The sequence below is a fragment of the Engraulis encrasicolus genome, chromosome 9 (genome assembly GCF_034702125.1).
Source record: "Engraulis encrasicolus isolate BLACKSEA-1 chromosome 9, IST_EnEncr_1.0, whole genome shotgun sequence".
Lineage (NCBI taxonomy): Eukaryota > Metazoa > Chordata > Actinopteri > Clupeiformes > Engraulidae > Engraulis > Engraulis encrasicolus.
Genome location: NC_085865.1, coordinates 52,483,648 through 52,499,935, shown reverse-complemented (window position 1 = coordinate 52,499,935; position 16,288 = coordinate 52,483,648). Strand labels below are relative to the sequence as shown.

Genomic DNA, 16,288 nt, shown 5'->3' with positions numbered 1-16,288 from the left:
TATGTGTGTGTGTGATGTGACATGTACACCAAGGGTGTGTGTGTATGTGTGTGTGTTAGACGAGCGTTGGTTAGGGCTGTGGCTGTAGGCGCTGAAGTTGGTAATACGTGGTGGCAGGGTGAGGGTGGCCTTGCTGCGTGTGTGTGTGTGTGTGGGTGTGTGTGGGTGTGTGTGTGTGTGTGTGGGTGTGTGTGTGTGTGTGTGTGGGTGTGTGTGGGTGTGTGGTGTGTGGTGAAGGGGTAACCCGTTTGTGCTGTCAATGTGGTTGAGGTTTCCTTGGTGTCATACTCAAAGGCTACTGTGCTGCAGACCTCCCTCTGGGACTGCATAGTGACTCTGGATGGAGAAAATCGGGATGCAATTATGGAAAATAAGAATAACCGGAGAGGATGTCTGCTTTTCAAGCAGCTCTTGTGTGCAACTTTTTTTTTTTTTCCTTCCTCAATTACCTTTTTGGAATTACGCACAGAGCGAAAACCTTCAAAAAGATTGAGGTGCGGACGACACATCCGTCGAGCTGTGACTCCACTCTACCATGACGCTGTTTTTGCACTGAACGGGATTGCTGTATTTGTGTGGCTCAGACGTCAGATGGTACAACCATGGCTAATGCCCATCAATTAATTAGTCAGTTGTAATAAATGTACTGCAAAGAATATGCTTCTTGCGTAATCCAATAAAAACAAAAAAAGTAATGTAATGCATAAATTAGTGGCATTTGCTGGGGTTGCACCACCCTGACGTGTGCTACTACTAAAACGTCATACACCCTTTTGCACCATCCAGTTGAAGTAGTGTATGTCATAATACTATACTTAATGCATGCTTTTAACAACCTAAGCATATCACTGAAATAAATATAACTGTGTTATGTGCTGTTGGCTGTAAAATGCTAAAAACTTCTATCTCACTTTGGTCTATTCTGTTCTATTTTTTGTATTGCGTTTGACTGTCAATCAAAAGAATTCTTACTGTCAATCAGCAACTAACAATGCTCATTGGTCATTCATTTTGATAGCTCAATAAAAAAAGGGTCAGCCGAGAAAAAAATATTTGACTTGTTTGAGATGGACGAGAAACTACTGTTTGTACAGAATAGAGTAGACTCTGGAAGAATTGGCAAGGAGATGCATTGTTTCAACTCTCCCATAGAGATGAATGGGAAATAGTGATGTTTTTTTCCCAGTTTCCGGGTCTAGTCCCACCCCCCTGCCGTTGCCTCACTTTAGAATAGAAACCACGGTATTCTCTCCATTCAGTGTCAATGGGCTGGGTGCACATGGTGTGTGTCAATTCAGTTTACTCACAATTCTTTCTTCGTTACAATAATCCAGCATCGCAATTAAATAAACCCAATTAAGTCTAAAACTCTGCTTCTACACAGTCTGCTCAACTGCATTCTATTTTATTTTAACATGTGGTTTGTTGTCTGTTCATCTATTCTATTCTATTATGTAGTATTCTATTCTATTCTATCCCTTGGCTCATATGGTGTGTGTGTGTTTGTGTGTTTGTGCAGGCTGGGCGCATGTGGTGTGTGCGTTGTACATCCCGGAGGTGGAGTTTGCCAACGTGTCCACTATGGAGCCAATCGTACTGCAGTCTGTTCCTCACGAGAGATACAACAAGGTGAGCGCGCGCACACACACGCGCACGCACGCACGCGCACACACACACACACACACACACACACACACACACACACACACACACACACACACACACACACACACACACACACACACACACACACACACACACACACACACACACACACACACACACACACACACATACATATCCCCATTTAGAAATATCTGCATTTGTAACCAGCACCTTAAGCCTGGCTCAAACTATGCGACTATCGGCCCGATTCTCGGCTGAAAACCCCCCTTACGACAATCGCTGGAACGTTACCCCCCAGGACCATCGCAAGCAATTGTCGGGGAAGATTTCCTCGTCGTGTGCGACGTTTTAAGATATAACTTTTGCAGCTCAAAGAGTCGCCGATCGCAAGTCGTAGAAATCAAATTCTGTTCGATATTTGCGACTGGAAATAGAACGTCGGGCATTGTCTCGGTGGCTGCGAGCAGCGATATGATTGACAGTTGCGATTCTCTTCTAGTGTGCGGTGCACCCCGACGTCAAAATCGGACACATAATCGCTAGTCGTGTAGTTTGAGCCTGGCTTAACACACACACACACACACACACACACCCTTCCCATCACCAATTGGCATCTCGTGTCTATTCACACAAATCATAATGCCATTCATTCATTCATTCATTCATTCATTCATTCATTCATTCATTCATTCATTCATTCATTCATTCATTCATTCATTCACTCAGAGGCAGGCACCTATCTATGGCATTGTGCCGATTAGGCTCTGAAACACCAGACGTGTTAATTCCTTTGTGTTTGAGGCTCAGTGTGCTGCTCTCGCCCGCCTCACTCATGCAACCTGCAGCCAGGTTTAATCTCCTGCTTCAAACCCGCTGCCTCCCTCTGCGCGTGTGGAGTTGCGTGCGTGCGTGCGTGTGTGGCATTTGTGTGTGTGTGTGTGTGTGTGTGTGTGTGTGTGTGTGTGTGTGTGAACGTCTGTGTTTGTGTGTGTGTGTACGTCTGTGTGTTTGTGAATGTGAGGTCCTTTGGAGATGAGATGAGATGTATGGCGCGCCGCTGGTTATCGAGTCGTCCGCTGCGAAGCAATTTCAAACGGCATGCTTATCAAGGACTGATAATGGGGGAGCCTGCCTGCCGAACAGGAGAGAGTGTGTGTGTGTGTGTGTGTGTGTGTGTGTGTGTGTGTGTGTGTGTGTGTGTGTGTGTGTGTGTGTGTGTGTGTGTGTGTGTGTGTGTGTGTGTGTGTGTGTGTGTGTGTGTGTGTGTGTGTGTGTGTGTGTGTGTGTGGAACAGAAGGTGTGTGTGTATGGAGTAGAGTCTGTGCAAAAGGGGTGTCTGTGTGTGTAGTAGGTCCTTTGGGAAAGGGGTGTGCGCGTGCGTGTGTGTGTAGGTCTGCTCAGGCCTCCTCAGTGCTGGACTGCCTAACTAACCGTGCAGTCGGGAAAACAGCCAGACACACAGCAGAACTAAAGGCAGCAAAACAGCCCAGGATTGAGGACGGACACACACACACACACACACACACACACACACACACACACACACACACACACACACACACACTCCCTCTAAAAACATTTCCAGATATATCGATGCTCGCACCGTCAAATAAATCCCTTTCTTTTGTTTGTGTACGTGCCCGTCTGTCCATTCCTGTGTGTGTGTGTGTCTGTCTGTCTTTCTGTCTGTTTGTGTTTTGTGTTCGTGTGTGTGTGAGTGTGTGCTTGTGTGTATTCTACATTTGTGAGGAGCAGGTTTGCGAGAACAAGTCAACCACATGATGATGATGATGATGAGTTTGTGTATGTGTGTGTGTGTGTGTGTTTTAGACGTGCTACATCTGTGAAGAGCAGGGTCGCGAGAGCAAGGCGGCCACCGGGGCCTGCATGACCTGCAACAAACATGGCTGCCGACAGGCCTTCCACGTCACATGGTGAGGCCCCACGCTCCCAGAGTGTGTTTGTGTGCGTGTATGCGTGTGAGTGCATGCATGTGCACGCCCGTGTGTGTGTATGTGTGTGTCAGGGTTTGACACTGGCACCTGCCAACCAGCCAAATGCTGGTAAAACTTGGCTGCGGCTGGTAACAATTTCTGTGTCACTAGTCAATTTGGCAGGTAGAACCTAGTATGAGACATATCAGAATAGTGTATATTCTGCACTTTGCCCTTGTGTATCAATTGTTTGTATTTAAGTTAAAGAAAAAGTTCAGTTACTCAGTTTCAATTGTTTGTTTTATTTCCGTGTAGAAACCCATGCACCCATCTTCTTGCTTGAAGCACCTCATCTTCTGAGGTTAGATGTACAGCGTAATGATAATAAAAAAAATGTGGCTAGTAGAATAGCTGGATGGCTAGTGACTCGGGAAAACCACTAGCCACAGTGGCTGGCAAGTGCAAAAGTTAATGTCAAGCCCTGGTGGGTGTGCGTGTGCGCGTGTGCGCGTGCGTGTGCGTGTGTGTTCTGCCTGACCTCATAACAAATCGATGCTCTCACCTGTCACTGACACAGCTCTGACCTTAGCTGTGTGTGTGTGTGTGTGTGTGTGTGTGTGTGTGTGTGTGTGTGTGTGTGTGTGTGTGTGTGTGTGTGTGTGTGTGTGTGTGTGTGTGTGTGTGTGTGTGTGTGTGTGTGTGTGTGTGTGTGTGTGTGTGTGTGTGTGTGTGTGTATTCACAAAAGTGTTTTATGAGGGTATTGTTATGGCACTATTTCCTAGAGTCTTGTTTTATAGTCATGGGTATTTTGTGCTTTTAAAAGCAAGTCTTGGAACTCTGCCAACTCTATATCCGAGAGTAATAACATTGGGTAATGTAAATGTAGTTGTATATAGCCATATTGCCATGCCTTAACCCGCGGTTGCTACTGCTAGTCCTTGTCAACATCATTTTCAGGGCGGGAATATTTCAGTACGTTTTTTTAAAGTATTTTTTTATTGAATGACCTGTTGAATACCAACTTGTTTTGTCACACACTGACCTTGTTGGGTCTAGACTGTAAACTTTGGAATGCATTCTGAGCCTGGTGGATGTGAAAGGCAGATTGAATGCTAGAATTCTAGTCTAGCGCAGATGATCCGCCAGGACTCTGCCAGGACTGACTTTCCTGAAACACTCACAACAAAGGGATTTCTTTAATAGCGAAATAATCGGATCTCTTGTTTCACTAAGGGACTGCTGGCTGAGTGACTGCCTCTTTGTGTGTCCTTGTGTGCGCACGTGTGTGTGTGCGCGCCTGTGTGTGTGCGTGTGCGTGCGTCTTTCTCTCTCCCTTAGTGCCCAGTTTGCAGAGCTGTTGTGTGAAGAGCAGGGCTCGGACGCGGATAACGTCAAGTACTGTGGCTACTGCAAATACCACTACAGCAAGCTGGTAAGACTTCTCTCCTCTCCTCTCCTCTCCTCTCCATGTTTCTCTTCTCCTCTCCTCTCCATGTTTCTCTTCTCATTCTTTACTTTTTCTCCTGTCCTCTCCTCTCTCCATGTTTCTCTTCTCATTCTCTACTTTTCTCCTCTCCTCTCCTGTCCTCTCTGTCTCTCCATCCCGCTGTTTCCTCATGCAGCCTCATGGTCACCAATGAAAGGCGAATTTCTTATCAACATCTATCCTCCGGTTGATTCTTCTGTCCCTCTGAAGTCATCAAGACAAGGAATGAATGAATGAATGAATGAATGAAGGCAGGCTCAAGGAACCACGCAACACGCTTACTCTCGCGTTTGGGGCATCTCACCTCCCTCCTCTATCCTCATCTTCATCCTCTCACGTTTTTGGGTATTAAAATGTTCTTTGGCACTGAGCCTTGAGGAACAAGGTCAGAGGACAGAGGAAACAACTGAAGGATGGATATTGGGACTCAGTCCTAGTAGACCCGATTCAGATGAACGTGTGTAAAAAAGAAGATAATTATTCGTGCTGTGTTAATCCCTCACTATGATTTATTTGATGAATACACATACACACACACACACACACAAACTCTTGACTGTGATGAAATGAAAAAGTGATCCAATATTGCTCCGGTACTGCAGATGAGAGTGGTCCCATATTGATAACTCTTTTCAGTATGTTTACATGCTTTGCACCAGAGAATAGACAAATCCTCTTGCCGAACTGTAAAATAAGTTTTTAGAGAGGAAAGGGTAAATGATGGAAACTTCTGAATGTATGAATGCATTTGTCCTTGAAAGTTTTCTGTTGTGAAAGTGGCTATGTTCTCCAGTAGGGCTGCACAATATATTGAAAATGCATCGACATCGCAATATCAAGAGTGGCAATATGCATATCGCGAAAATGACTTAATTATCGATAACAAGTAAGATTTTTATTTGCTGTCCAATCACTAGCTGAATGTCAACAATGCGCTAGAAGCCTGCCACGATAAATTAGTGACAAGAAAAACATTTGGCTATTTTTCTAAATATCGTTTAAATATCGTTATCGAGGTATTGCACACTGTTATTGAGTATCAATTTTTTTTCTGATATCGTGCAGCCCTATTCTCCAGTGTATGACTGTGTATGGACCATGCAACAGCATTTTAGCTGTAGGTTTTTTTCCATCCACATTCAAATCTTGCCTGCTATTTTTGCTGTTATTTCTCCACCAAGTGAAAAATCAAGTCAAGCAAACAAACTGTCAGTCACGGACCAATAAGAAATAAAACCACCCTCAAATTCCTCAGCTAAGCTCACTTTGCTGAACACAGAAACCAAGAGTGCAACATGACAGACCATATTTCTTCATTTCAGTGACATTCTTTCATTCTATCTCCTGTTGAGACTTTTCCATGCCTCCTAAATATTTTAGAGCTTAATTCTTCGGGATAAACATTTCTGACCCTCCCATCCCCAAACATAGAAATGCATCCAGGCCCGGATTATCATGGCCTGGGGCCCTTAGGCTACAGGTTGTGATGGGCCCCCCGCAGAAAAATAATTACGAGCTATAAATTAAGTCTGCCAACTATATAGAGGAGGATTAACAAGAGAGGATTTCTTTTTCAGTACTGCATCTGCAATTCAGCAAATTTGTTTTTCCCCTGTTTGACCAATCAGGGGGCCCCTGGTTGATGGGGGGCCCTAGGCTGCAGCCATATCTAGCCTGTGTATTAATAAGGCCCTGGATGGATTCCCTGCAGTGTTGAGTTATGTGGTTATGGGGGGATCTCGTATCTCCACTCATATCTCCACTTACTCGCTTTAATCCTTTTGGCCCATTGGCTACAACATGCTCTGAATTGCTGCTTCTGTTGTACCCCATGTCCTTCATGACTTCGAGGTGCGTGTTTGGGTGCGCACGCACGTGTGCGCGTGTGTGTGTGCGTGTGTTGGTGTGTCTGATTGTCCTAAAGGTATTATGTGTCATGACATTCCTGTGTCCTCGTAAACTGTGGAGACATACTGCTGTGGCCTGGGCCGGACGTTTAATCATAGCTTTCATAGTTAGATTTGTAGGTTGAGGGCTCCCGCTGTGTGATGGTTGGGTGCTCCTGCATGGGTGGAGATACAGCCGTGTTTACGATAATGTTGGGTGGAATTGCACAAGGTCCAGTCTTTTTTGTTTCTTTCCTTCTTCCTTTCTTTTGCTCAATTTTTTCTTTTTGGTTTTGTTTTATCTATCGTTTCTTGCTTGCATTCTTCCTCTATTGCAATCTCTTTATTTCTCTCTCCCTGTCTTTCTTTGTGTTAAATGTCCCTTGTTTTGAAATTGCTAGTGGTCCCCATGTCCTGTTGGGATCGCGTTTCGTGTCCACTCCTGGAGGTTGAAAGCAAAGCCGTCATCAACCCCCCCAACAGAGCGACCCCCCCCCCTCTCCCCATTCGCCCTCTTCTGCAATCTCTTTAACCCCTTAATCTCATTGACAATCACAAGCAACTCTTTGGATCGTGGTTCCTCTCTCTCTCTCTCTCTCTCTCTCTCTCTCTCTCTCTCTCTCTCTCTCTCTCTCTCTCTCTCTTTCTTTCTTTCTTTCTTTCTTTCTTTCTTTCTTTCTTTCTTTCTTTCTTTCTTTCTTTCTTTCTTTCTTTCTTTTTCTCACTCTCTCTCTCTCTCCCCCTCTCTCCATGTCCCCTTTTCTTCCTTTGCCATTTCTCTCGCTCTCAGCTGCTTCTCTCTCCTTCCTGATGTGTGTCCAATTCTCTCTCTCTCCCCTTACTCTATTTTGCCCTTCTCTCTCTCTCTCTGTCTCTCTGACTCTCTGTCTCTGTCTCTCTCTCTCTCTCTCTCTCTCTCTCTCTCTCTCTCTCTCTCTCTCTCTCTCTCTCTCTCTCTCTCTCTCTCTCTCTCTCTCTCTCTCTCTCTCTCTCTCTCTCCCTCTCCCCTCCTCTCCGATACCTTCCCCCAGGGGAGGGGCTTGGTTTCACTCTGGTGGCAGCCTCTTGGTGTTGGCGGACGGACTCTCCTTCCTGCCTGACTGGCCCTCTGTTCCGGAGAGGAGGAAAGGGTATATGTGGGAAGGGAAGGAGGAACAGGAGAGAAGGAAGAGGAGAAGAGGGTGTATGGTGGAAGAGGAGGATTTTCCTCATCTTTCTCTCTATCTGTCCGTCTCTCTCTCCCTCCCTCCCTTCCTCCCTCCCTTCCTCCCTCCCTTTTCCCAGCCCCCTTAAGCCAGGCCCCCTTGCTGCTTCTCAAATTTAAAACCTGAGTGCCCCCCTACCGACCTCCTCTCTCCTTCCTTCCACCCTCCTCCCAAAGAAGAGAAAGAAAAACAACAAAAACACCAGCATGTCTTCCATCCATCCTCCCATCCTCCTCTCCTCTGCAACAAAGGGGCTCTCTCACACATGCTGCATGCTGCCATTCGCCTAATCATTGCCACCTCCACCTCCACCTCCTGTGCCTGGGTCTGTAGGTGTTGAAGGAAAGCAAGGGGTGTGCGTGTGTGCGCGTGTGCACGTGTGCGTGTGTGCGCGTGTGCACGTGTGCGCGTGCACGAGAGTGAGGGAGTGTGTGTTTTTGGTGCGTTTTGTTAGTGGGAGTGCTTCGTGACTGCAGTGTGTTTTGATGGCATGTGTTTGTTTACTTTTGTAGGCATGGTGTGTTTTGTGACTTTGGTATTTCTTTGACATGCAGAGCTTCTTCAGTGCTTCTCAAGGACAGTAAGGTTGTTTTTTGCGAGTGAGGCCATCTCTGTATGACCATTCGGACCATTCCTGAACACACAAAAAAATGATATAAAACTGACTGAAATTCACATTCTTTGAGTTACTGTTCTCCGGATACTTGTGCTGTCAGTGGAGGTCGTTTATTTTTTTCTATTTCCATCCCAGTTGTTGTGCATGCTGTCACTGTCCTTGGATTTTGAACTAGCGAACTGTGCTTGTGTACACAACATCTCAAATGACAAGATGGCGCAATTATGAGGGCTCAAGTGTTATAAATGACTTGCACTCAGACCTGTGTGTGTGCGTGTGTGTGCGTGCGTGCGTGCGTGCGTGCGTGTGCGCTTTTCGCATAGGCAAGGCAAACATTTCATGTTGATAGATGGTGTACTTCATCCTGTATGATGGTTTAAATATTATGGGTGAGTATAGTGGGGCCTGTTTGTTTGTGGATGAATGACGTTTTAGTAGTCGTGCACGGCAGGGTGGTGCCACCACAGATAATGCCACTAGTAATGTATGCAGGTGTGTGAATTGTGAGAATATGTATGTGTATTTGAAAGCACGTTGAGTTGACTGTAAAGTTGTGATATTGTGCTCTATAAATACATTTTTATTTGATTTGATTGGTTAATTGATGTTTGTGTCCTCCAACCAGTTGAATACAATGGATAGGTGGTTCAGTGAATAACCAGCACTGTCCTGACCTGCGGTACCCTACTTCGTTCTTACAGGGAATGTTTTTTATTCTGCAGTCGATGAGCAGTTTCCTTAGAAGCTGTTCACACATATGTGGATATGAATATGTGGATTTTGAAAAACTCGTTAGTTTATGCCTCTTGTTTACGTGTAAGCAGAGTTTTAGAATGTGCATTTCAATACTCCTTTTAAACTACTGTTAACATGTAAACAGATAAGAAAATATCCACATTTTGAAATATCTACTTGTTTGTAATCAGCACCTTAATGTCAGAGAGGGTGGAGGAATGAAAGGATTCATTTCCCCCTTTATTGACTCGCCAAGTCATGCATCATGCCATGAGTCTTGTCTTTAAACCGTAGTGTCCGTGATGTGAGGTGGCAAACCAGCTCATTTCAGTGAATTGCCATAACTGCAATAAGTGGTTCCATTTGTGCCATCTATCTAGCTATCTAGCTATCTATCTACCTATCTATCTATCTATCTAGCTAGCTAGCTATCTGTCTGACAATCTGACAGTTTAGTCACTGTCGCTGAGACGTGTTAGGGATTCACATGTAAGGAGTTGGCCTATAATTAAATATCATAATAGAAAATATATATTGTTTTTTGTTGTATTTTTTTCAGTGAATGAGTATCCTCTTCCCCTGTTGTCATTTGACAAACAGCAGTTCGTTTGTTGTTGTGTTTTTCCCGTCAGACAGGCTGAGCATGGGTGGTGGCGACCAACGGATTTGAACAGTACACCAGTGTAGATGTTGACAAATGTTCCTTCTGTTTTGACAGGATGGATTTTGATATATTTATTTTCAAATATATATGAAGGCCAGTATTTTCCTGGTAAAATGAACCCATTTTTTCTCATTTTCAGCAGTTAATCTACATACAGCATTGAGAGGTGCATACAGAGCTGCATTTCCTCTTTCAGTCTCTTCCTGTTTTTAAACAGCATTGTTGTCATGGCACTGTCTGTTATATTGTCCAGGCATTTAAAAAAATATATAGCCCGTCGTCAGTTTTGGTTCATACACGGCACCGTATTGACCATGAATGAGCAGGGGGGTAATAATTTTGTCCTTGTCAATTTTGCCCATTTTGTTTAAACCTGTTGTGACTATTAAAAAAAATCAACTTATTTGACATTGTCTCCATAGTGTAGCCGTTTCCAGAATAACAGAAACTTGTTCTCATTTTTTTTCACTTTTTCTCTTTTTGGCAGGAGGTACCGGTAGATATTTTTTCTTTTTCTTTATTTTTTTTCTTTTCTTTTTGGCATTTTTGGGTTCTGTAGTAACGCGAGGTTCCTCTTTCACCTTCTAGAGGAGGAGCAAAGGCCGCGGTAGTAGGGCCCAAAGCTTAAGCCATTCCTCCTCTCAGTCTGAGGATAAGCACCATGACCAGGACTCAAAGGTAAGGCAGCTTCCCCTCCCCACCTCCACTCCTCCTCCTCAACTGCTCCCTCCCTCCCTCCACTCCTCCTACTCCCCCTCCTTTCCTCCCTCCCTCTCCTCCTCTTCATGCTCCCTTCATCTCCTCCTCTTCTCCCCATCGCTCCTCCTCCTCCCTCCTCTTCCTCATCCCTTCCTCCTCCTCCTCCTCCTCCTCCTCCTCCTCCTCCTCCTCCTCCTCTTAATCCTCCACCTCCTCCTCCTCTACTCCTTCCTCCCTCCCCATCTCTCCAGTTCTCCTCCCTTCCTTCTCCTCCACTCCTCCCTCCCTTCCTCCTCCCCCTGCTCCTCCTCTTCACGCGCGCTCAAACGGGGGTGTGCGCTTTCTTCACACACTCACTATGAAGTGTACTCAGGAAAGACCAGAACCCACAAGCTAGACAAGTTACACTTTCCCACCACCTGCTTACCACTGTAGTTTAGTTGATGGTGGTTTGCGTACTTCTTGCGGGCTGTTTTAAAACTGCCAAGACTATCCAAGAGCCAAGACTGTCTGCGTCTCATGCCCACATATTGGTATTTCTGGTGTTGCTGCATATAGTTCTTGACAAGATGGCAGCAGACCCAAGAAGAGCAATCTGTCACACCTTTTAAGCCTTTGTGAGCGTGTGTATGTGCACTGTATGTATAGGTAGAGCGCTCTTTCGTTCCAGCAATTTGCTCAACATGTACCTCGGCTTTGCTATATTGAGCGTCATGCATTGCCCCACAAATCAACCTCATTCCACCTTTTTTATCCAATTCAATTAAGAAATGCTAGCACAGCGTGAAGTATTACTGCTACATGTGCTGGATAATCATTTGTCCACATGAGAATATAATCTATACCTCCACATGTTTGTGGACCTGCTGATTTTATCATTGGGTTTGGTAGAAGAAATGGCTATTAGATTTGAGATGTACACTTCATAGGATGAGATGTGTGTGAAAAGTGCATGTCATACGGTCACATCAATTTTTAATTAATTTATTTTTTATTTTCATTTTCTTTTGTGCCTGTGTTCGTAGCAATCTGCTATTGGCTATGATAGCATTTTTTTCTACCTCCATATATGTCGCCTGAAATGCCATCCATGTCATCTGCTGTATTGCGAAATTGGTCTGGTCTCGCCACCCATTCAGACACTTCTGTGATGCTCTTTCAGATTTTTTTCACACAACAACAAAAGCTATTGAATTCTGCATTGTTTTGTTTGACATTTTTCTCATTAAATGACAGATGTGAGCATGACGGTTTTTTAGAATGTAGTTGAAATTCTTTATCTTTATCCTAAATCATCGATGATGCAATCTCTATAAGAGAATTTAAGTCTGGGTAATTTAAAAGTGTTTTTCCTTATGTGATAATTTGAAACGTGCAATTCCTTAACTCTGAAATACACTTTACAGGATTCAGTTCACATTTTTGTGAATTTTGTCTTTTGGTAAAGAGGGTCAAAAAGCAAATTAGTTGAAAGTTAGTTAGTGCAAATTATGAACTACTGTGCCTCTGTACTTAAGATTAGGTGGAAGATGAGGATTTGTGCAAGGCAATTTTTTGTTTCATCACGACATTTCACCTGAAACCCAAATATCACTTATTTTTTTGTGAACGGTTAAAATATGTATTGTGTGACTGTAGGAGTCTGGGTGCTAGTGTCAGCCCCCCTCTTGTTTGTTGTTGAGAAAAAAAATTCACAGGGTAAGACTTAAGAATAGGGTTCTGCACGTGTTTTATTAATTATTATTATTTTATTAATTATTAGGCATGTACTAGTGGCAAGCTGTCTGTAGAAGTTACATATGAGACGTGTTACGCAAATTCAAGGACCGGCAATGCTGTTATTACTATTATATCAACAATAAAGGCCTTACTGGCAACAAAGAAGAAATAAGTGAATTTGTGAAGTCACTTCTACAGACTGTTGGGCATGTATCAGGGACTAACATGTGAACCCTGTGTTAAAGTGTTGCCAAATCGTGAAATACGGACGCTCGTGAAGATCAACATATTTTACCTCTTTTTCAAGCATGGTCGAGGTATTTGGTGGGTGGATAGGGGTGTGGTTGAATTTGTGTGCATGTGTGTGTGTGTGGGTGCATGTGCTGGTGCGTGTGTGTGTGTGTGGGTGCATGTGCTGGTGTGTGTGTGTGTGTCTGTCCTCTGAAAGTACTCTGGTTGGATAAGGGGCTAGACGGGCCTGGGTTGTCCCTGCTGCCCTGCCTATTGTTGGTGCCATTCATTTGCATCCGCAAAGGTTCCCCCATCCCCCTCCCATCTCTCTCTCTCTCTCTCTCTCTCTCTCTCTCTCTCTCTCTCTCTCTCTCTCTCTCTCTCTCTCTCCACACAAACACCAGCCTTGCTTTCCCAAGAGCCAGGGGTCACTGAGCTTAGATGTATTCCGAGCTAATTTCAAACCCCGGAGCCACACAACAATAGGCCTCCCCCTCCACCACCCACTCTCCCTCCTCAGTCATCTCTCTCTCTCTCTCTCTCTCTCTCTCTCTCTCTCTCTCTCTCTCTCTCTCTCTCTCTCTCTCTCTCTCTCTTCCTCCTCAGTCATCCTACTCCAAAAAGTCTGTGAGCTCCTTCTACTCGTATTTACTCCATTTACGTATCGGCAAATTTGATCAACTGTGTGGCCTTGCCAGGCACTTTAAAGTTTAAATGGCTTGCCATCATCTGTGTTTTCTATTCATTATTTTTTACTTGTATTTTTTGTCTTTCTTGATATTTTTTTTATTTATTTTTATTTTTTTGGCAAGTGGAATGTTAATCTTATGTGGCCTCTAGCTATTCAGTGAGCGTACAAACGAACAAGCGAGTGATTTGGGAAAGCAGTCTCTGTGCTCTCCACGCTTGCTCGCTGTGGCTTTTAAAAAGATCCCCCCCCCCCAAATTCACCAACCTGCTGCAGGCATTGATGAATCAGGGTAATTATCCTCGTCCCATTTGTGCGGCCCCATCTAGCTGCTGGCCAGGCCGTCATGAACAACAGGGATGGGATGGGAGTGGAGAGGGCAAGAGAAGGAAACACACGCACACGCACACGCACACGCACACACACACACACACACACACACACACACACACACACACACACACAAACAATTCATCTATTCAGCCTCAAGTTGCTGTTCATCTATGCTTAGCGAAAGGCATCTTTTATTTTGATGCTAAATGATCACAAATTATTTATTTGGTGCTGCCTCTCAATAAAACTCCTTTTAGCTTTTTTTATTTTCTTGGATGATGGACAGCATGACTTCTATGGCTGGCCCAGAGTTATTGTTGATATCCAGTGTAAGGCAAGGGTGGACCGCACACCAATGAGCTTCCTTTTGATCCATTTTAAAATCATCGATTAAAAGAGAGCTCATCGGTGTGTGGATCATCTTTGCCTTACATTGAACTTTACATTTTGATCCTGCAGCCGGCACAAAAGGACGTGCGTGAGTTTTTGATGGGGATTGTTGATAAACAGAGCTGGGATGGGGAAGCAGAGATGCCACATCATTTCTCACTATCTGAATCGTCTTCTGTCCTTCTGCTGTGACCAATTAATAACAAACTTTTTTTCCTGAAGGCATTAACACAGGGCCTCTGTAACCTTATTGTCACCGAAATGACCAAGTCTTAATCGCTTACCTAAGACTCCCAGCAATGTCATAGCAATGTTGTTATGATGTAGTTGAGTGTTTCCAACAAAGGGTGAATAGACCTGTCGACAGGTCCATCTGCAGTATGAGGCTACAAAGAATAAAGTTTCATTTGGTGTCTGGTTGCCAGTGATGTGCGGTCATCGATAAAATCCAATAAAGTGTAGCATCAATCCACACTTGTGAACCTAAATGTGCTGGTTTATTGTTTATGTTTTTTGAGGATGTGGTTTGTGCTTTTATGTCTTTATTCAGGACAGGACAGTGAGAGAGAGTGACAGGAAAAGAATGGGAGAGAGAGAGGGGAAGGATCGGCAACAGACCTCGGGTATGAATCGAACCCTGGTCGCCGGCATAATGGTATGGCAACTTAACTCACAGAGCCACCACACCCCATATATTTTGAATAATCTTCTGTACTGATTTTATCCTTTTTTGGATTGTCTTTATTCTTTCACCATTTCTGAATAATTCTTATTCTTTTATTCCTTTCATCTGGCCAGCGCCCGTATGGCCAGTGTGTTTTCAGGGGTATTATGAGAAAATAAAATGGAAACAAGATCAGCCCACCCCTCCACTCAACACTTACCGACAATCCATCGTCTCGTGCTTTAAATGTGACCAGGGCTCTAAACTACATTTTTTTCATCACCAGTCGAAAATGGCTAGTAGATATTAATCTTACTAGCCAAACACGCACTCACTAAATGGGTCAAAGTGGCCAACATTTGGCCAGCTGACTGGTGTTAATTTTAAGCCCTGAGTGTGACCACTCCGTAAATAAAATACAATTTCATTTTTGTTGTTGTTGTGTTTTTGGAGTGATGACTAGCATCACATAGTTTGGCCAGTGGTGTTATGAGTAAACAAAGTGGAAGCAGGGGTTAGACAAGATCAACACCCCCCGCCTGTGCTCGCTGACAATCCATCTTTCTGCACACCCTTCTAGTGTCACCACTAAATAAAATGTAATTCTTTTAATTCCTGTTTCGGGAGCAATGATTGGTAACACACAGCCTGTATGACCAGTCTGTTTTCAGTGGTATTATGGGTAAACAAAACGGGGGTAGGCAGGGACCTAAGCTCAACCCACCATCCACCCACCCTCACTAGCCGACAATCCGGCCGTCTATCCGTCCATCATCACTCCGATGCAGGAATGTTAATTAGGAAGGACGGCATTCCTACTCCTGCCCCACCTCTGGGGATAAAAACATGAACCACGTCTGCACTTAGAAAAAGCCCCTTGTCTTTCAGGGCCGGCCTATTCTACTCTGCCTGATGCGAACGGTCCAGCGACCGAAGGCTAGCAGCCTCCGTAAATTAAAAGCCTCTTTGCACAAAGACTTAAAGTATGCGTGGTCCTTTCCCTCAATTTCTAGGCGTATTCTACCTGACATCAAGACCTTTCCTATTGTAAGGATCTTTAAGACCTTGCCTATTACAGGGTCTTTTGTGTTTGCGCTGGTGGTCAGGGATTTATTTATTTATTTATCTACCTATCTATTTATTTATTTATTTAAGGTCTGTGCATGGTATGTGTTGCTATTGTAAGCATGTCATATTAATCCCCTGAGTCAATCATTCGAGTTTGTTTATTCAGCGGGTATATAAAATAAATAAATACACCAAATGCCCACTGAGCCCCTCTGGTCTTATTGAGGGGGGCCAGCCCCCAGTGGGCTGTCAGCATGTAAACACGGCAGGGCAGAGCCACATGTGGCAGGTGGGGTGCTCTCCGTGGTGCCTTTAGAGCAAGGCTTCTCACCATGGGCTCCTA

At 44.4% G+C, this 16,288-nt stretch overlaps 1 protein-coding gene across 7 annotated transcripts in view; it reads left to right on the top strand.

Moving 5' to 3' along the window:
• mllt10 (MLLT10 histone lysine methyltransferase DOT1L cofactor) overlaps positions 1-16,288 on the top strand; it is a 102,098-nt gene that overhangs the window by 28,072 nt on the left and 57,738 nt on the right. For 5 of the 7 annotated variants that reach the window (XM_063207358.1, XM_063207359.1, XM_063207361.1 and 2 more), the window contains 5 exons: positions 1,520-1,629; positions 3,457-3,560; positions 4,900-4,993; positions 10,742-10,831; positions 14,764-14,868. In XM_063207358.1, the coding sequence (XP_063063428.1) occupies positions 1,520-1,629; positions 3,457-3,560; positions 4,900-4,993; positions 10,742-10,831; positions 14,764-14,868 (503 nt within the window). The remainder of the gene's footprint in view (positions 1-1,519; positions 1,630-3,456; positions 3,561-4,899; positions 4,994-10,741; positions 10,832-14,763; positions 14,869-16,288) is intronic. The other 2 variants (XM_063207362.1, XM_063207363.1) reach the window with 2 other exon arrangements.